At 35.3% G+C, this 22,031-nt stretch overlaps 2 protein-coding genes across 3 annotated transcripts in view; one reads left to right on the top strand and one right to left on the bottom strand.

Moving 5' to 3' along the window:
* Nucleotides 1-1,792: 1,792 nt before the first annotated feature.
* Nucleotides 1,793-20,149, top strand: LOC139697876 (xylosyl- and glucuronyltransferase LARGE1-like). 2 transcript variants are annotated; one of them, XM_071596738.1, is made up of 15 exons: nucleotides 1,793-1,815; nucleotides 1,895-2,046; nucleotides 4,270-4,496; nucleotides 4,568-4,785; nucleotides 4,905-5,100; nucleotides 5,373-5,587; nucleotides 7,977-8,062; nucleotides 8,162-8,411; nucleotides 8,500-8,667; nucleotides 12,006-12,186; nucleotides 13,008-13,132; nucleotides 13,234-13,389; nucleotides 13,696-13,875; nucleotides 18,166-18,389; nucleotides 19,352-20,149. In XM_071596738.1, the coding sequence occupies exons 4-15, from the start codon at nucleotides 4,633-4,635 to the stop codon at nucleotides 19,428-19,430; spliced, it is 2,013 nt and encodes a 670-aa protein (XP_071452839.1). In that variant the 5' UTR covers nucleotides 1,793-1,815; nucleotides 1,895-2,046; nucleotides 4,270-4,496; nucleotides 4,568-4,632; the 3' UTR covers nucleotides 19,431-20,149. The 2 variants fall into 2 exon arrangements, with proteins under 2 accessions (XP_071452839.1, XP_071452838.1); XM_071596737.1 differs by having other exon boundaries at nucleotides 1,805-2,046.
* A 186-nt stretch (nucleotides 20,150-20,335) lies between these two features.
* The window catches only part of LOC139698001 (nose resistant to fluoxetine protein 6-like), a 46,021-nt gene continuing 44,325 nt past the window's right edge, over nucleotides 20,336-22,031 (bottom strand). Inside the window, exon 11 of the mRNA XM_071596856.1 lies at nucleotides 20,336-20,472. Coding sequence (XP_071452957.1) covers nucleotides 20,336-20,472 — 137 coding nt within the window. The remainder of the gene's footprint in view (nucleotides 20,473-22,031) is intronic.

Raw genomic sequence — 22,031 nt, 5'->3', positions numbered from 1 at the left:
GTTGGCTCTCGTCCCCACCGCTGTATATTATTCTATACTTATCACTCCAGTAATCCCCGCTATCTTTCCATCTCACCTCGCATAGACCTAAAATATCTATATTTCCCCTTTCCATCTCTCGCTTAACATTCTCCAATTTCCCCGTCCTCATCATTGTCCTAACATTCCACGTTCCTATTCTAACTAATTTGGTCTTCTTCTCCTACGTCTTCTGTCCTGCTGCTGCTGGTTTTCCCTTGCAAGGGTTTCGTGGGATGACGACCGCGGAAGCCTTGCCTCCCCCGCTGCCGGGCACGACACACGGCCGATTGGGCCGAGCCCCGTGGTTGCCAGGACTCAAAATATCTCTATTGTCCATCATATTTTTCTTGGGAATGATAATTGAGGTGGTTTCCCGTTGCCTTCCTCAATAGTGTTTTTAAGGTGACACCATCACTTACTGGCCGTCCCACTGTGGTCAGATGCCATTGCAGCCACCTCACTGAGGAACAGACGCTGAGTGAACTACCGTTCGTCTGGCTCCTAACCTTCGACCTATCTGGCATGGGTGACCCTACCAGGAGCAATTATTATTACTCCCGCCAGCACAGCCCTAGGGGTCATCGGAATGCACAAGCCCTTCCACCACGTCAAGGTTGTAGTCCGGGGAGGGATATATATATATTGCCATTGGCATCACAAGGAAAGCATATAGCTCCCCAACCATACTGTGTGAATTTCACAGACAGGTTTAGTATTGGATGAACTCTACCATCACCGACCAAACCAACATTTGGGTTGATTATTGTGTTAATGTTTTTATTGTATGTAGATATATTGCAACAGGGGGATAGAAAAATTTGATTGTTTCTTCCAGCTAGCATTTACCTGAAATTATTATTTTTGTGATTTTGATAAGATTTCACATATTTATATTGTCAATACCTATAGTATAAAAACATTTTAGCCAGCAAAACTATGTTAGCCTTCGAGAAATAAGTGATCATGAAAAACTTATTAGGTATCAGGGTGAATTGAATGATTATTAATTATTTTAAGTTATTAGACCATGGAATTAAAAATGTTTACTTACTCTGAAGATATCGCTGTTAATTTCTATATCTTTTTAGGCTTTGATAAATCAAATTTTTACATGCAGAAGTAATTTATATTTCTCCCATTTTTTTTAAGAACCCTACAGCTCCATTGTTGAGCAGGCATCCTTTTTTTGTGAACTGGCTCTTTTTGGCCACCATTTTGGAGTTAACCCGTCTTCAAAGTTTTCTTTTTAAACATTTTGCCAAGTATATCAGGCATAATGTTAATACCCAGCTCTGGATCATGCAACACATATGTATTTTATCCCAATCAGACCATCTTGATCAATTAACTGCATTACATTAATAATAATTATTATTAATCGGCTATTACTCTTCTTTCAAAATCAAAAATAATTAAATTTTATATAATATATATTGAAAATAGTATAAATGAGCTAACTGCTGTTTATTTTCCAAATATATATGCACATAGACATATACACACACTCACCTATCATTACGAAAACAAGAATAACGATGCACAGACTATTGTGTGATATATCAAGAAGTATACACCCGTGGCGCACACCTTAATTATCCAGTGATTACTTATAAAAATCATCAAAAGTCGTTGATATCGGAGAAATGATGTATTTAAGTGTTTTGTATTTCACGGCTATACAACCAATTCGAATTTCCTGCCAATCATACCTATGCTCGACTTTGGTGAAACTCACGTACTAGCTTTGACAAAAAATGCCTATCGAAAATGCGTAGAAATCTGACGTTCTTAAAGGTAATGAATGTCGAAGTGTAATTGAAGCACATGCAAATTCTGTGCCACAATAAACCGTTGTTATTATTTTTATGTACAGCTCAGCTATGTATTCCTGTTCTTCAATTGTTAAAAATGTAATGTAGATGAGTAGTAAGGATTATCATAAAAGATTTATGACTGAATGCTCCCTTCAAATGAAGATCAAACCACGATTGTAATGAAGTTTGGATAGGATTATTCTTTTCTTCGGTAAGTACGTATTTATTAATATGAAAATATATAATATGTACATAGGGGCTGTTACGAAACACTCATTGCTGACTGAGTGATGCCGCACGCAGTTAATTTCGTCGCCCAAAGCGATTATCAGTCGCTCACCGCCATATATTGAGTACAAAATGTTTATGTTTTTAATCTAAATGTTTACAGCATGCATATAGAATTGGAAATGTTAAGGCGATGCTAAAGGCTAGAGATATTTTAACATATTATACATTTGAAGAAGAAAGACAAGAGTACCACATGAAGTTTGGTACAGGAATACTTCTATCTCTACAACCTGTAGAGTTAATGAGTGAAGTGCATCATTTACTTGTAAGAGATTCTCAGTTCAATGTTAGTTCTTTCTCATTCTTACACCAATATCTTCGTTACTATCCATGCGTAAATTTCATCCAAGATACTCTTCACTTTCATGTTTTTTTGCTGTGGATCAGATTTACGTGCCTTTCTCAGTGTCTTGTCTGGTGTTTTACTCGCCTGTTTATTCAAGTATGTAATGTTTCTATCAATTTAAAAGTCTGTTTACATTTCCTTCACTCTGACCTTAACTCCATTGCTTAATCGTCCAGAGTATCTTCAATCATCAGTCAAATTCAAATTTTCTTTATCTTTTTCAAGGATGGCCCAGCTTTCTACCCATTACAATTCTTTTGACGATGAATAGGATTAAATGTATCATATCTGTGCTGATACCTTTCAAATGTTGACAGGCTGCTATTGACATGGAATGCTTCTTTAGACTGAGCCAGTTTCTCCTGTCTAGGTCTAGTCTTGGTGCTCTACTATGTTTCTATTCTATGAGGGCTTCATTAAGTTCTTTTGTGGTTTATGATTTGTCCGCTTTGTTCATATGGAACTCTTGATATTTTTCGAGAATATCATTTTCGAATTTTCCTGATGACTACCCTTCCTTATAGTTTATCCATCTCAAAGCAAATTCTTCTTCACAGAATTATTTCTTGAGAATATTTTCCATTGGTGTTTATTTTAATGTCTTCTGTTTCATTGCTTTATTATATATTGATTTACTTTTTGTGAGTAAAATCAATTTGGAAAATTAATTAAATAAGTAATGGTCAACAAGTAATACCATTGTGCAAGACGTAGTCCATCTCTCAAACTGGGATGCCGCTGTGGATATTTCATTTCCTATGATCACCAAAACACTCTATTCAACATATATCACCAGAGGTCTAGACACCTGCAAAATATGGTATCTTCCTAAGATAAAACATTAATCCATAATATATTCTTTCAGTATTGGTGTAAATATATACCATTATTATTCCCGTCGTCCTCTCATGTTGATACGGAGTTTCACGATGAATTAGTAAATGAATTTTATTTAAAAAATCTGTGTAGTAATTCGTTATGAAAAATTCATGAGCTAAATTTCATTGTTTTCTTCATTGATCCAAGAACTTAAGCAGACCGTGGCCGTTGAAAATCTTCAACTTCAGGTTCTATTCTCCTCGGAAAGTTCCCCCTGGTATTTATATTTTCAATCACTAAGGTGACATGTAATGCCGCCGTATTATATTTATTTTAACTTTTGCTTATTTATCTGAAAATTATTTAGCTACATTTTCTCTGACAACAACGCATCACATTGTACTCTCTTTTCCATCCCGTCCATTCCCTAACAAATTTACTCATACGAATTTGGTGTACGGTGATATCTATTATTTTTACGGAATTAATGATATATATATATATATATATATATATATATATATATATATATATATATATATATATATATATATATATATATATATATATATATATATATATATATATAAACCCTATTTCTTTTGGATAAGTTTTCGTGTGCCATTTCGTCTGCTATTGAACGACTCGCCATTGGCTAATGCTATTTTTGGACGGCATGCACGAGAAAATTTTCATATTTACGAAACTTTCATTTACTAATTACTAAAATGCTTCGTAATTGCTCTGGGCGGTTTGTCTAATTTTTGGTGGTCTCGCACCGCGGGCGGGTAAACTCCGCAGGCGGTGAGATATTTGTAATAGCCCTCCATGGATTAACTTAATCATAAACCGGTTCAACTACTCTCATTCTCCGACCCTAATCATGTCCATTTATAGGCAGTGCGTGGGACAAGTTCCTCACAAACACTTGCTCAGGACGCCCGTATGATAGTTGTCATTAATTGAAGCCTTTAACAGTTGTGATTGCATGTTTCCTGCCCTGGCGCTGCAGAAATAGAAGACGATTGTTTCATACTGGCGTTGCGGAAATATTTTACAACTTGGGGCCAAACCAATCATAATTCCTCGCCGTAGCAGTCGAAATGCTGTGTTTTGTGGTGTGGCTAGACGTTGGTTGAGCGGTTTTATATTAGGCGTGGTAGTGGCATCAATTCTTCTATATTATACATTTTTAGGAAACGATGGTAAGTAAGTGCTGTTACAGTTTTTTTTTCGATTTGCCGTTACATTTTCGGTAATTATACCATTTTTACAGTGGATCCCAATAATTTACTGGGCTTCACTCACCGTGAAGCAAGGCTGGCAGAGCGTGTTCGAGAAATGGAGGAGCAAAACCAATTACTTCGACGGCAGCTAAGTATATCTCAGGACCACTTAATGTCTGTCATGTCAGATTCTAAGCACAATGGCACGCTACCTGAAAACTATGGTTATGCAGATGAACATTCAACCCGCTGCTCTAATAAAGTGCATGTATGTATATAATAAACTCCACAGTTTCAGGAAGACAAAAACAAAACAATATTAAAATTGGTAATGAGAAATACTTTAAGCTCTCTAATTGCATTTCACATATTCTGTAACTTTTCCAGGAGCCAGATGTTCCCAAATGTGATGTCATTCATGTTGCTATTGTATGTGCTGGGTACAACTCAAGCCGGTCTGTTGTTACTCTCATAAAATCTATCTTGTTTTATCGAAGAAACCCTCTTCATTTTCATCTAATATCAGATTCAGTTGCCCAAGTAATACTCCAGACTTTGTTTTCATCGTGGAGCGTTCCACAAGGTTTGTATGTGAAGTGTTATTCGCTTAAATACACCTCTGATTCTCCAGTATGATTTTAAATGGCAGAAGTCATATTAGATAAAATCAATTTTGGTCAGTGGTGTTTACTTAAAAAGTTAAGATTCTAAATCATTTCTGAATTTCTCATTTTTTTTTACAGTGGTTTAATTCAAATTATGTTCCTCATGACAATTGGCTAAAAAAGATCCAAATTAGAATTATTCATGTTATATTGGAATTTTTCATGCACTGATTAATTTTTATCATTATAGCGGATATCAGCTTTTACTTGGCTGATAATATTGTGCCAGATGTTTCATGGATTCCTAATAAGCATTACTCTGGAGTGTATGGGTTGCTGAAACTGACGTTACCAAAAGTTCTTCCAGAATCATTACAACGAGTAATTGTTTTAGATACTGATGTGACCTTTGCTACTGACATTGCAGACCTGTGGAAATTTTTTAATAAGCTGACCCGCAAGCAGGTATGACAGGCTTGACACCCCTAATACCTATTTAGTTTTTTATTATCCACTTGAGTTAATATACTTCTTTGTTGTGTTAAATGATGAAAATTAAATACTGATTGGGATTTACGTTTAAGCACTGCCAGCATATTTAAAATAGTACTCGGGAAAAATATTCTGTGATTTATTTCTAATTTAATTACTTCATATCAATACAATACAACATACATTTACATATAATCTTAATCATATAAAATTATAATATAATCTTCATCATATATGATGTACGACAGAATTACAGACAATCAAAACAGATAAACAATTACAGATAATCGAAAGAAATATCATAGTGGTATGATATTCATAATATACAATAGTAGTATAAACAAAAAATTAGAAATGGAATACTCATTGTGGTCCTGCTTAGCCAGTCGGTTCTGGTGTGACAGCAGGTGCCACATATACAAAAATGATGGCTTATAGTGTTGCAATTATAAAGCTGCATATATTCTGTATCAAGTTTTGTTTGAAGCCCTAATCCATGCTGTGTAATTGCCAGTCTTTCATTCTCCTTTTCAAGGCATTTAATCACTGTAATATTCTTAAATCCTTAGGCATATTTGGTTACATATTTAATATTGTGCCTTAATGGGTATTCAATTTTATTTAAATCAGGTATTTGATATTTTTCATGAAAATAGTTTCCTATTATGATGGCATATCTATACAGCCTCTCTATAGGTGAAATTCCCAATTTTTGAAAGATATTTCTTCCATCTAGAATGTTTATATTTTTTGATCTAGCCTCATATTTTCTATGGGAATTTTTGCTGTTTACTCTTTAGTGTATTAATTTTTGTTGAACCAGCGAATCCCCATACTGTTATTCTTAAAATACTCTCAATCAGTGCAAAATACATTATTCTTATGACATTCAGACTTACAAAACCAGTAATGTAGTGAACTTGGCAAAGGTTGTAATTTAATTTGTAATTTAGTCAAAAAATGTGCTTGCCAAAGTTAATATTTTGATCAATGATTAGCCTCTATAATGGTGGGATAATGTAGGTGGTAATGTGAATGATACTGTAATTGAATATCTATGATGTCAGTGGTTTTGTGTTTCATTAACATGGCTATGGATTTTTTTATCATTGCTAATGAGGTTATTATCATGTACCCATTTACTGATATTATTCAAGTCAAGTTTCATGCCCTGGATAGCTGCTTTTAGTTCCATATTTTCAATATGAGTACTGTATCATTAGCATACAATTTCAACTTGCAGAAATGAAAGCACTAATAGTCATCATTTATATATATATATATATATATATATATATATATATATATATATATATATATATATATATATTATTAATAGTATAGGGCCAAGAATAGATCCTTGTGGCACATCTGATCTCTTGTTCTTCACTACTTATGTTATTTATTCTAGTAACTAACTTTCTATCCTTAAAATAATTACAAAACCAGAGGTTTTGGGAGAGGAGGCCCATGAACTCCTAAACAGTATAATTTTTTTACGATATATTGTAATCTACCTTGTCAAAATCTTTTTTAGGGTCTATGAATGTTATTACTGTGTCAAACTTCCTATCCATTCCATCTCTTATACTGTTTACGACTAGCTCAATGGGTTGTATGGTTCCTTTATTTCTTTGGAAACCAGATTGAAATTTTGATATTATTTCATAGTTATGCAGGAATTTCAGCAATTTGTCTTTCATAAACCTCTCCATTATTTTTTAAATGGCAGTTAGTATTGATATTGGGTGATAATTATTCAAATCTTTTTGAAATCCTGCTTTGTAAATAGGTCTTATGGCAGCTTTTTTTTTTAAATCAGCGAATTAACTCAGTCAATGATAGGCTTATTCGTTGATTAAATTTCTTCTGACCAATGGTAATTGGATTTTCTGCATCTGGGTTAGGCTTCCTCAATGAAATCTGATATGGATTATCCTTTTTTTTTGTCATTTATAGGCTCAATGCTAGGCAATAGTGTGTTCTTTTATGGATTTGGAATAAAAGTATTTTCCTGCTTCCCCTCATTTATATTAATGGAAATGTAGGTGTTTTTATCATTACTATTCCAGATGTTGAGGGTTTTATGTTTCAGATAAAATTAGTTAATAATAAAATGTCTCAAGTCTATAATATTCTTTAGTATTTTGCTCCTAAGAATTTCTCTTCCTATTTTGATTCATCACTATCTTCCAAGAAACTACGGGAGATGCTGTGGCAGTAACTCTTAACATAGTCATCCGCAATTTTCGCATTACACCTTACTATCTTTACTAACTGTGCTATATATTTATATAATGAGCATTCTATTTTAATAAGTAGTGTAAAAATGGATCAAATGTAAATATAATTTGTGTTCCAGTCGATCGGCCTCGTGGAAAATCAAAGTGATTGGTATTTGGGCAAACTCTGGAAAAACCATAGACCGTGGCCTGCTTTGGGACGTGGGTAAGTATGAAGATTAATTTGAGTAGCCCATATATACTGTGGATAATTGTGCAAAATTCTTTTTTTTTAATCTCCTAATTGGTTGTTTATTTTTTTCAGCTACAATACAGGGGTCATTCTTTTACATTTACAAAGACTTCGAGAACTTGGCTGGGGACATCTTTGGCGGTTAATTGCCGAGAAGGATCTCATTACAATGCTGGTTACGAGCCTGGCTGATCAAGATATTTTCAATGCCATCATTAAACAGCATCCTTACCTTGTATACAATCTACCCTGCCAATGGAATGTGCAATTGAGTGATAATACTCGTAGTGAGCTTTGCTATACTGAAGTGACTGATCTCAAGGTAATAAATCTTAATTTAATATCATTTTTATCATATTAGTAATGCTGTGTAATTTTTCCCATTTCATAATCATGATCGTCCTATTTAGGTTATCCATTGGAATTCCCCAAAGAAACTCAAGGTCAAAAACAAGCACGTGGAATTTTTTCGCAATTTGTATTTAACTTTTTTGGAATATGATGGCAACCTGCTTAGACGAGAACTGTTTGGCTGCAATAACACTAAGACTACTCTGAAGGAGAGGGAGTTAAGTGAGGTCAGTCATTATGTTGATGTTACATATTCACGTTGGGTCAATGGCTCTGTGTAATTAGATGAAATTTATTTTATCTTTTTGGATGAAAAACATATTAGATCACCATTTCATTCAAATTATTCTACTAATTTAAGGTAGGTCTTGGATGGTCATAAACAATTATTATTTCCTACTATATTTCGTTGTAACTTTTGACTTTCTTCATGCTGTCTAGAAAGACTAAACTCTTCCTCCTCTTTTTTGCTTGTCTATGGGAGCTATCCCGTGCTATCACAGCCTTAAACATTCCGCTACCTTTTAATATTTCATCCAACCACTAATTCTGCCTTTTTTGGATTTCCCCCTATAACTTTCTCGCCTCACCCAAACTTCTTTAAAATGTCAGCCTTTGTCTTCCTAGCCATCCAAATTATTTTCTCCATTCTTCACAACACATCCATTTCTCAATAGCCTTATTACAATGCACATCCTCTTGCCTCATAGACAGGGCTTCAGATCCATGAAGTGCTTGGTTCCATATGCAGTGTTTACTAATCGTTTCATCACCCATGTAATTAGCATACCTTTCATTGATTCTATTCCTGTAAAAGCTTCACCCATTAGTATGCCCATAATCCTCGAAAATACTGCCTAAATATGTGAATTGCTCAGTAGATTACCACAGTGTAGGATTACAATGCCATTATTTCAGTGTAAATGATAAATTTTGGCCATTGTTTTTAATGCATTAAAATATATTTAGATAGCAGCAACTGTGCGTTAAGTGCATTCCAAACTAATAACTTCAAATTCGACCGATGTGCAGTCAAAAATCTTAATTTTAAATGTTATTTAATCATTTTTACCTTACTGGAATAATTTTTACTAGCTAGGCTAGTAAAAATTATTCCAGTATGGACAGTGCCCATCCTGGCTCCCCTGGCCTACTATTTCTTGGAAGGAATTAGCAAGAACCTGCTGCCCTGTATCTCTTTTAAAAATTTGGTCTCTTCCTTCCAAAACTGCATTATTGCACCCAGTAATAACCCAGTGTCATAAGGGGATCGAGATGGTGCGTGGGCTAACGTACTGGCCACCCAGAGGGCCCAGGCTCAAATCCCAGCGGTGTTGAATATTTTTCAGAGGATCTCGATCCCTACTGGAGGTGCTTTGTGGTGGGCACTTTGAGTGAGTACGCCGTCCGTCGGATGGGACGTTGAACTGTGGACCCCTTGGTGCCTTTCGTAAAGAGTAGGCTAATGCCGATGCCGGGTTTCTCTCCACCCTTCATCCTTTCCTGTCCATCCCCTACGACGCAAAGGACCTTAGGTGTCGGTTGCCTCCCCTCAAAACTACTACTACTGTCGCTTGCCTCCCCTAAATACTACTATCCCAGTGTCATAAGCTATTGATTCATTTATAGAATAATCTTAATTCATATGTATTAACATGGAAATCATATTCCTTCAAGAAAACGGGTGTTAGCAGTCACCATCACAGCAATCATCCCAAAGGTTGGTTTGATTGGTAAGGGTAGAGCTTGCCTTGTTCTGAGCTATAAATTTATTTATTTATTTATTTATTCAGTATAAGTCCGAAAACAGCACATTTTGTCCTTTACATCGAACAATTAACAACGATAACAATGGTCACATTTACAAACACCCAAGCCCTAGATGGAGCGAAACTCACCCAGGCGGGAATCGAACCCGCGACCCTTGGAATGGCAGACGAGGACGTTACCCCGCCGCCACCGGGGCCGGCCATTTGAAACATTTGAAATCAGCACATCAGGGTAGAAGGGCCAGTACCTTTCTGGTGTTTACTTTAGTGTCACAGAAAGATTATTATTATCAGTAATCTACAGGTTCAGCTAGATTTTGGATTGACTGAAGCTACCAAATGGTACTGCAACAATTCCCTTCCCTCTCATAACAAAACACAACCTGACATAAACCTTACAGTTTCAGACATAACTTTGTGAAATTCCTTCATGATGTAAAGAAAGAAACTTTGCACTTCCTCAAAAAGATTTATTTCTTCACACGACAATGGTTTTGACCAAGAGAGTTTATTTCAAGGGAAATAGCAAAATACAGGAATTTCTTAAATTTTATCAGTGAGATAGGCTCACGAGAAGTAATTCAGGCTGTCTAATCCCTAAAAGAAGTCCATTTAAAATATAAGCTCATTGTCACAAATGCAGATAAGGGGAATTCAGTTGCGGTATTAGACAAGGAGTCCTATGTTAAAAAATCTGAAGACTTCATTGTGTCTAAAAAAAATAGTCAGCCTTCCTCGTGATCCATCTACCGATTGCCATAAAGAAGTCGAGACCTTCTTGTCCAGATGTGGTGTTGTTAAAGCCGAGTGATCCTATCAAACTTGTACAAATGAATCCCAAATCACCCAGATTCTTTGGTCTCCCAAAAATACACAAGTGATATCCCTCTCCAACCAGTGGTGACATTTGGAATCAGACCTGGGCCTTTCAGCCAATAGCCCAGAAATATACTCACTGTAGTATACCCTTCATGTACCTTAAGTTCATATATTGTTACAAGTCTGTTGGGAAATGTGATCTCTAACCAATCAGTTGGTTAATTTATACAATAAGTTCACTTTACTTGCTGGACTACATTAGGACAGAAAGCTTTGCTTTTTGATGCCTATAAATTTCAATGGAAAGTGGTTGCTGGCTTGCCAGGATTAAGCCAAGATTATTATCTGATTTATTATTATTGAAGGTAATCTACAAGTTAAGGTAGTTTTTCTAGGATGGGCACAAGCTACCAAATAATTATTTTGTCTCTCATAACAAACACAACCTAACTTCCTATTCTGCAACAACCCCCTGTTCATCTCAGTATAAATCCTTCCTCCCTTCATTCCATCCAACATCCCTATCCTATTTCTGTCCGGTACTCACTTGCGTAATGTTCTCCCCTATATCTTATGTGATTTGAAAGTTGCCTTTTAAGCTTCAGTTGAGTTTTCATGACGAGCAAGTCCATTTTGTTTGCCATTATTTGTATGTATTGAGATGCAGTTAATGGAGTTTGCTGAACAAATAAATTAGGAGAAATTAATGGATCTATTTTGTAATGCGACAACTTCAAAGTGTAAAAATCATTTGCCTTGACTAGGTTTCGAATCTGAATTCCTCAATTTTTGGCCAGGTGCTTGTGCAAGTTGAGCTACCGAGGCATCATCCTACACTCCTAAATTTTGTTTTCTTCTCTTGGAAATTGTTGCATTGTAATGAGATCAAGTGGATGACTCCGTTCGAAGTTGCTGTTGTGATATCTCCGGTAGTTTCTTAGATTTAATCTGAAATTTATTTAACTTTTACATGCCAGCTCAATGAAGAGGATCCATGCTATGAATTCCGTCGAGCAAGAATGAATAATTATCGCACCCATCTTTATTTTTTGGACTATGATAATGAGCCTTCTTCTGATGAGTTTGATGTCACCTTGGTGTCTCAGCTGTCAATGGACAGGCTGCAAATGGTGGAGGTCCTATGCAAACATTGGGAAGGTTAGTGTTGTCTGCATTAATTTTTCAGTTTTTGCATGGAGTACCTATTGTTGCTTTTCATAGGATACCAAAGCTAAAGAAAACTGAAAAATATAAGCTGTCATGAAGGTTCTTTAAGAATGACAAAGGGATGTATTTATTTCAATTGGTGATAATTTCAAGAATCCTAAAATTTAAATTTAATTTTTTTGTAAGAATAAAGCAGTTTTGCTAATTTTTATGAGGACCATTAGAGTCAGTAGGGTGAGCAGTTCTTAAATCATTTCTCAGTGTGATTTTTTTGTCAAATATTTGCTTCTGAATCTGTAAAGATGTTCATGTAACTGGAAGCTATAGTGAATCACACCCTGCCTTAAGAAACAGTTGCCATTCATTTTTCTGTCACACATTCTTATTCACAAATTGGTCACAAGGCTGTTGGAAGAAACAAGTGAAATGCTCTTCCTCTTTCTTTAATAATGGCTTATATTGTGGCAGAAGATCAATGTGTGCATTGAAAAAAAAGTCATCCTTATCACCAATATTTGGATGGTAATGTTTTTTCTTGAGTATTTGTTATGAGTTAATTTTGCTGTTAAAATCTCTAACCGCTGTGATAAGTACTTGATAATTCAGTATATGCTTAATAAAATATGTACCTATGAAAATGAAGAACATGACCCTGTTTTCAAGTTGAAAATGTAAGTGTATTCCTGTATTTGCAGTAACTTTTTTAAAGATATATTTACCATATCCTCTCACTTTCAAAGTTTTCCAGAAGAAATATTGTTTGTACTTTTTTTTATTTGATTCATAATATGTGCTCTTTTCAACAACACTAGGTCCAATCAGTTTGACATTGTATATGTCAGATGCTGAAGCACAACAGTTTCTGAGCTATGCATTAGGTTCTGAAGTGCTTAATGCCAGAAAAAATATTGGTTATCATATTGTTTATAAAGAAGGGGTGAGTGTAGTTTTTGATAGCACTTCTGAATTTTCACAAAAGGAATAAATTTCATTTTACGTAAACCTTCTGTGGTGTATATCATGGTGCTTTTCTTTCAGAACTTTTATCCTGTGAATTTCTTGAGAAATGTTGGGCTCCAACAAGTTAATACCCCATACGTCTTCCTCACAGACATAGATTTTCTTCCTATGTATGGCCTGTATGCAACCTTAAAGAAGTCCATACAACTTCTAAATTTGGCCACTTCTAAAAAGGTGAGTAACATTTTTCTGAGTGAGAGCTCTTCCTGGATGTTAATTTAAGTTTATTTTTAGTTGAATTTTGAACTTACACTATTGAAGAAAGGGTAGGGTATACTATATATCACCTTAAATCTTGGCGTATGGAGGAAACTAAAGTTTTATTGTAACTTAATATGTTTGTCAGTACTGCGTATTATAAGCATGTAGTCATTTTGAAGCAATTTAGCATTGGTGTGTATGTGTCGCATTTGCCAAATTTTTTTTTACCTGTGAAAAATGTTAGTAATAAATAATGAAACCTAATTAAAATTTTTGTAGGCACTAATTGTACCAGCATTTGAGACACAGCGATACAGGATATCTTTTCCAAAAAGCAAAGTCGACTTGATAGACATGCTGGAAATGGGAACTTTATTTACGTTTCGTTATCATGTCTGGGCCAAAGGACATGCTCCTACTAATTTTGCCAAATGGAGAACAGCCACAACCCCCTACAAGGTAATTTTCATGGATATTTAGTATGTCCATTAGTTGTAGAAATGCTCAGTCAAGTTCAATCAGTTAGATTTTGACAACTGTGGAAAGACAAGTTGTACTATGTATTTATAACTGTGTAGCAATGTTACTGTTGAATTTCTTATGGTTTTTTGTGATCCTTCACAATTTTTGAATTGTGGTAAAATATTTAATTTTCAGTTCATTTCTAAATTGCTTTTCAAAACAGTAGTATGCCATTTTTTGAAACAAGGGAATCATCCAGTGTTCTTAATATAAAGATAATGAAGATCAAGAACATCAATATTAGATATGTATGTGTTGTAGTTAAACATGTTGTTCTATCAGTCAATAAAATTGAAACTGAAAGGATTGGAAGGACTACAACCATATGTGTTTGAGTTTAAGGTGGCTTGATTGTGTCTGAGTGCACTTTTCAGTCCACAATTTTACCCATTCCTTGACCAATTTTTGCTGGATATGCAAATAGCAAGCTTACATTGATTGTAAGCCAATCCTCAACTGTCTCTAGGACCTCTGAGGAGAAAGCTAAAATACTGCAACAGAGCTTGTCTTGCAGCCAATTGTTGCAACAGTTGTGATCTCGCAAGAGGGCAAAATATGGGAAACTTCATTTTGTTTAACTCATTTTAGAATAGATATATTCAGCCTCTGATTAATGACTGGGTATAATATATCCTTGCTATGTAAGTTTTCTCCTTCCGACAAGGAATTTCACCAATCACACCGCATCATTTATAAAATTTTAAAATGCCCACAAAATGCATTTAAACCTATTAAAGTTTAGGAGTTATACTAGAAATAGAGGTAGATTATACATCAGTAGTTTACCCTGTTAGGTTGGTTTACTGTATGATGGACCCTGGCATCACAGTACTCCTAAGCCTATACTACCAACCACAATAACTCATTCATTAGCTCTGAATATTCTTTACTTCCCTTGTTCCAAGAAAAATTTCTCATCCCTCTGCCTTGCTTTCCTAGCATTCACCCCTCTAAAACCATCTATGGTATCCCATTATCTCTCACAATCTCCTGCATCCACTTGTCCTGTCTTCTTTGGATTTCACCCAATAGCCTTTCCTCATACCATGCCTAGAACTTCATTGCATGTTCTTTCCATTCATTTTATTTTATTCGTTCTCCAAAGATACATTTTGAAAGCTTCCATTGTACACCACAAAGGCTCTTAATCTATGACATTGAGGAGGGAGAGAAACAAATAATGATAAGATAGAAATAAAAGACTGATGACAAAGAGATGAAAACACTGATGTAGATTTTTAAAATCATAGAAACACAAAGGAAGAACACGTACATATGTAGTTTTGAGGTTTTGACAGCACGGCCATCATCATCAGGATGCCATTCTTGGGGGAAGAGTGGTGAGGATGTGTGGAGGAAGGGTCAGGGGAGTAGATGATGAATAGGAAATGGACAAGTGGGTGGGCGGCTAATGGGAGCTTGATTCAGCTCAGGAGGTTTACATAACTGGAGCACCCAAATATGCACCATTCGCAGGTTCTCACCTCTATGCTACTTGCAGATTTGGGAAGGGTTTCAATCACCGAAACAGAGAAGCAGACATCGAAAGATTGGTCGTGGGAAGCAGTGTGAAATGGGATGGAATAATTAAGGAAGATGGGAGATTTGGTGGAATAGTGGTGGTTATTCATGCGTAGGAAAAGGGTGGTGGTGTATTCACCCCCTGTAGATGGCAGGGCAGAAGTTACAGGAGAGGTGGTGTTATGTTTTTTGAGGTGCAGATGGCGTCGGTTGGGAATTGATCCTAAGGGAGGTGGCAGGTGCCTCTGTTCCTTTTTGTCTAACCGTTCTATATGTTTCCCTCCTTACCACCATGGTACCAGCTACGTGCAACTGTCATCTCAATAATGACCACATGTGCTTATCCTTTTCCCCCATCTTTTTATTTCTCCATTTCTTTGGTGTTGCTATTGTCTTTTGGTTTTCCATCTTTCCCCTCCATGCCCTGCCTACCCTACTCCTCAATCCTTTCTTCCCCCTTTCCTCAAACATGTGTAAATAGGTAGTCACTATTTGACGTGTCTTGTACCTGAAGATGGTTCTGTGAACCGAAATGCATAGTGCGCCACCAATAAACAATTATGTTGAATGTACTGTTAAGAGTTGTTGAGATATTGAAGTCTGGTGTAGAAAGAGGGTTATGGAAGAGAATAGGTGTGTTTTTGATGGCATCAAGAAGGGTTTGAATTGTCGGTAACTAAAAAAATCAAATAACTTGGATAAAATTAATGGAGTAAATTAGACAAGATTTAGAAGTTCATAAGTTTGCTAATAGTTTTCATAGGTTATCCAAAACATACCTCTTCATGGTGGTCTACTTCTAAAAAGTTCTCGGCCTGATGATGAAAATGACAATGTATGTTTTCCAAAATGTTTTATTTTTCAACATAATCACCTTTAATATTAATACATTTCATCCAGTGGTGTTCCAGTGCCATTAACCCTTCTCTGTAACGTTCTTCCACAAGTGCTGCAAAGTATTCTTCTACAGCCGTAATCACTTCTTGATTGGGTGGAAAAAAACGTTGACCAGCAAGGACACTTTTTGAGTTTTCGGAAGAGGCAGAAGTCCAAGGTAGCTAAATCCAGCAAAGAGGGTGGATTTTCTCACTCTTCATAATGCAAATCCCTCAATTTTCCCATCGCCAAGACACTTTAGTGGACAAGCACATTGTTCTGATGGAAAAGTTTTTTCCTCTGCAAGCCTTCTGCTTTCACTGAATTTTTGCATCCAGTTCGATTAGAATGATAGAATAGTACTCCCCAGTTAGTATTTTACCTTTTTTTCATGATAGTTTATCAATAGAATTTCTTTTGCATCCCAAAAGACTGACACTATGACCTTTCCCCACTGTTAGCGCCATATACCTCTTCTTCAAAGCTGAAGAACCGGCCTCCATCCACTGCATGAATGGTTGTTTAGATTCTGGTTTGTAATCGCGATTCCTTGTTTCACCAATTGTCACATGTTGATGTAGAAAATCACTCCTATTTGTTGTAAAGCATGCCAAGAACTGTTTGGACACTGTTCTCCAATTGAGTTTTTGATTCATAATGAGCATGGGTGTGTGGCACCCGTCTTGTGCAAAGCTTTGTTGTGTGAAATTCCTCGTGCAAATTTTACCTAAGCATTCTTTCATTATCCCTACAGTATTAGCAATTTCATGCATCTTCATAAGCTGTTCTTATACAATCATGTCGTACACTTTTTGGATGATTATCAGTTTGGCTGCACTTTTTGTATGTCCTTCACTTGCAACATCTTGGAGGCTTCCACAACCACGTTTTAACTGGGCCGCTCTATTTTACACAGTGGAAATTGATGGTGAAGGTTTCCCATATGCATTTTTAATCCGCAAATGAATTTCAGTCGGCAGTAAGTGTTCTTTTACGAATAGTATTATAAAAAACTACTGTACTACTACTACTCGTATGAAATTGTTTAAATTTCATGATCTTTCTGATCCCAAATTTTCACGAATGTTATGAAGTTTTTGTGTGAGTCCCATAGTAGTAGTAGTTTTAGGGGAGGCGACTGACAGCTGAGGTCATTTGGGTCATTGGGGATTGATGGGAAAGGAGGAAGGGTGGAGAGAAACATGGCATCGGCATTAGCCTACTCTTAACAAAAGTTGCCAAGGCATCCGCAGCATAAGGTCCCATCTGACGAATGGCATACTCACTTAAAGTGCTCTCCACAAAGTCTCTCAAGTAGGGATCAGAATATAATGCCGAAAAAGATCTGCCATCTTCCGGATTCAAACCCGAGCCCTCTAGGTGGGAGGCCAGTATGCTAACCAACAATCCATTTTGATGTCCCCTCTGTTATGAAGAATTTTGTCACTCCACATTGCTCGATTTTTTCCATTTCTAACAACACTCACCCCACAACTGATTCAAATGATTGTCTACAGTGAACTCCTGGATGGAATGGTTTGCAATTTCACATAGTATCTACTCACATTTGTGCTAACATGACAGGAAAAATCACGACAGTAGTGATGATGTCTAGGCTGGTGAAGCTGAGAACTTTTTAGACCGCCCTCATGTAATAAATAATATTATTGTGCTTATAACTCATTTTCCTAGTTCCTAGTTGTATTACATGGTAAGTCAATGAAAACAAAACATTGTACTGTAAAATTTTCTTTATAAAATGTACATGATTATTGAACATGTGTTTCACTTACATAAATAAATTAAAAAATGTTTTAATCAACTGTCTAGGTTCAATGGGAGCCAGACTTTGAACCATATATTGTTGTGAAAAAGGACATCCCAGAGTACGATACACGTTTTGTTGGGTTTGGGTGGAACAAAGTGTCACACATAATGGAGTTGGAGGCAAGAGGATATGAGTTTTGGGTTTTGCCAAATGCTTTCATTGTTCATATGCCCCATGCTCCAAGTTTTGACATTGCCAAATTTAGAAGCTCATCTCAATACCGGAAGTAAGTATAATAGTATTCACTTCTCTCTTCCATTATATTGTTTTTTAGTGGAAAAGTTTTGTCAAAAAAGTGGTTCAAATGGTGTAAGGTTCTTAGAAGCAGTAGTTCAGATTTTCATTTAGCATTAACATTCTAACCATTACTTGGGATTTTGATTTAACTATAAAAGTTTTAAAAATTCAATTGGAATTCATTTGATGAAATTATTTTTTTGTATTAGTTAACTATTATTAATTTCTCTTTAAGTGTATTTGTTGTATTATCAGTTCCAAATTTACAGCTACCGTATTTATGTTATACTTGAAAAATCAGCCTTTTTGTTTTATTTTGATGCCCTATGGCCAAAAAATGTTTTGTGCATCCTTTGTTTACTAGGAAACTGACTTCCCAAAGATCTGATTTTGGATAATATTATCTTGGGAAATTTTATATGGTGATATTTCAAATGCACACGTGGCGAGATAATGGGTTTAGAAAACACTTTTCTAATTAATAATATGATAATTACAGATGAGTTTGATGTGGATAAGCTTGAAATTCAATTATGAAAATGGAGATGTGTGTGTGCAATTATGTCATTAGCTGTCTTACATTCATGCTAGAAAGGAATGCTGCCAACATTTTCAAGTAAATTAGTTAAATATCCCTTCATAAATATTAATTTGGATTAAATTATGGAGAAGCTGTTGAAATGAATGAACCTTGGATTTCTCCTAGATGCATTAATTCTCATTGATAAACTATTACATTTTGGATGAAAATAGAGAAACCTGTTCATTATAGCTTTTTTTCACTGCAGCATTTCCAATAGTCTTCATTAAAGAGTCTGCTCATGTTCTGTTTACCCAAATTTTCACTCCTTTATAAGTGCATAAAGTATTTAATGTGAAGTGTGATAAACTTGATAAGGTAAAGTCTTCTAGTCTGTTTGATTTAGATTGTTTGTTCTTCTTTCCTTTCAGGTGCTTGAAAATACTCAAAAATGAATTTGTGAAAGATCTGAACAAATATTATGGAAAGGTGTTTGATACAGAAAAGTGATAATTGTGTGTTTCTGTGTGTGAGTGTGACTGTGTGTGTGTGAATTCAATGGGTAACTGACTGCTCATGAGCAGTTGGCGGAAATTGTTGACTTTTTGCATGAAGCAAGAGTGAAGAAAATCATTAGAAAGGAGTTAACAACTTTAAGAATGCCTGGCATTTGTTTGAATGGCCTCTTGTTTGGATGTTTATTTATGAGTGACCTGATGTCATTGGAATATCAGTATTGTTACATTTTTACACGTTTTACGATAAATGTCAGTATCCTTTTTGTGTACAGGCATTTTTGTTTCAGCAAGAATGTGGGATAACGAGGTAGAAAGCCCATCTTTTCCAGAGATGCATTTTATGTATTTTATCGAATTTTTCTCATTTCAATTGTTGTTCTGTTAATGTTTGGCATTGTGGATCTGAGCCTTGCTCGGGTCCTCAGCTTGTTGAACAGTAGTGGAAGCTTGTAAAATGTGCAAGGACATGAACGACATATTTCAAGCCACATGGGTAATAAGGATTGCATTTGAATTTAATTGAGCCAATTTAGGATCATTATTAGTTGTTGAAATGATTATTGACTGCTTTTAATTTTTTTGTTGAAGTGCAATTAGCGGGAAAGTCTTGTATCTTTTTTCTTGTACATGACTAAAATTTAATCTTTGGAGTAACAACTTTACCTCTATTTTTTGTACTATTATTATGTACTTATGCATTTGTCAATGAAAACAGGTGAACACAAATGTCCTATTGGATTTCGTTCTTCTCTTTGATTTATTGTCACCAAAACCTTTCACCTTCAGTCGTGCAGTTTGCAAGTGTGAAAAAAAATCACCAATTTGCTTTACAGCCATGAGTGGGAAATTTTTTTGGCCTATTCAAATTGTTTGGATTGCCCTTGGAACAGTAATGATCTAAATCTCTTGCGTTTCTTCTTTTGTATCTCCTCGATAAGCTGGATTCGTACTGCCCTTAGGAGTTTCCACCATCTCATTGGTTTCATTCAGATTTTTCCTCTTGTTTTCTTGGTCATCGGGCCTTGGCCGTTTTCCTTTAAGGTTAAATAAATAGTTATATGTTACAAAATATTGTGGAGCATATTTGAAAATGTTGCTGGGCAGCTATTTGGTTCAAAGAAATGGTATGCGTACTTTCAACAATCTGCTTCATTGCCATAGTGGAGGAAAATATGCATGTCATTTTCGTTTGGTAACTAAGACTAAATACATTTTCACCAAGTATAGCCTGGGTTGATCGATTATTCATGAGTCTATTATTGATTAAGAATATTTCTTTATATGTGAAAAGCATTCATGTATGTGATTTTGTGGGAGAGTCTTTTTTTAAAGAAATATTTCCAACAAATACTCCTTTGAAAGTAAAGTTGGTGGAGAAATTTACACATTTCAACACCTCTCATGGAACACATTTTATTTTCATAGTTAAGATAAGTAAAGAGGTGCTCAAATTATGTACTGTGCCCCTGTAATAAACTGGGTATAAGCTAGTAACTTCTGAGAGGTTGTGCCTAAGGTAATTCTTGCCTTATTTATAAATATAAGGGTGGTTAAGGTAACGGAAAAATTAAAACAGGAATGTTAAGTGAGGAAAATGTTTGTTCTAGGGAGCTAGTTTCATCATTAATCAGCTGTTGAAAATATTTTGCTCTTGTAATCTCTTATCTAACTAGAAGTGTACGTATCAATTATAAGGTGAATTTGAGCATAGCCGAATCCATGGGAGAAATGGGATGCACTAAAGACCAGTTTCTATAGTTTGCATAATTCATTAATAGCCCCCTTGGTAGTTCTCTAATGGCTTGTTTTAATTCAGTAGATATAAATGGTGAGATCTAAAATGGAAACCTATGGATTACAAAATTGATGTGGCTGAAAGTCTTGGATATATCAATAACCCATCTTTATGAAGTTTAGTTTAGTACTTGTCTAAAACTTGGTCTTTGAAGAATGAGATTAAGGAGGTATTTCAGGTTTCAAAGTGGAGAATAATGAGAAAAATAAATGGGACTGAGAAGAAGGAAAACTGGAAGGTTTGAGATATGGTGAGGTAAGAGAGGAAATTGAATAGAAGGCCAAATATGTAAATGAGGGAGATGTTGAAAGCTGTGAATGATTATGGTTTTCATATATACATGTATAAGTGCATGCATTAATATTTAAATAACAGTTTTAATAGTCGAATGCCAGTGTGTCTACAAAGGGTGAGAGTCATGAAATTTAATTAGGTTATGGGTTTGGATACCTTTTTTTACTGGTCATAATCAGGGCCTGACTTTACTGGTTATTAACTATATCTGCTCATATATATTGTGTAAGTCCTTTGGGGCTAACCGGAAAAAATTATTCCAATGTTAAGGAAATACATTGTTTTATATTATTTAAAAAAGTAGAACTTTGTAAAATTGAAATACTTATTTTAAAGACTGTGATAATTTTTATTTGTAGAATAGGAGGAATAGAATCTCCTAAGAGAAATATATTTTTAATATCAGAGAGTGTCTCAGGTTTTGTTTTAGGGAAATACTTGATTTGCATATTAATTAAATATTTCAAAGCACATTGATATTTAATGTTGGTTGATTCCTAACTG

Source organism: Hetaerina americana, unplaced genomic scaffold (assembly GCF_022747635.1).
Source record: "Hetaerina americana unplaced genomic scaffold, ioHetAmer1.1.p SCAF_8, whole genome shotgun sequence".
Classification (NCBI taxonomy): domain Eukaryota; kingdom Metazoa; phylum Arthropoda; class Insecta; order Odonata; family Calopterygidae; genus Hetaerina; species Hetaerina americana.
Note: the sequence above shows the minus strand (reverse complement) of the source record. Positions and strands in the feature narration are given on the sequence as shown.

What these genes read in the sequence shown, in the direction of transcription:
- LOC139697876 (XM_071596738.1), top strand. Translation starts at nt 4,633, where the DNA reads ATGGAGGAGCAAAACCAATTACTTCGACGGCAGCTAAGTATATCTCAG. An exon ending in AGGAGAGGGAGTTAAGTGAG is followed by an intron (nt 8,668 to 12,005) that starts GTCAGTCATTAT and finishes TTTACATGCCAG; the next exon opens with CTCAATGAAGAGGATCCATG. An exon ending in CAGCCACAACCCCCTACAAG is followed by an intron (nt 13,876 to 18,165) that starts GTAATTTTCATG and finishes TCAACTGTCTAG; the next exon opens with GTTCAATGGGAGCCAGACTT.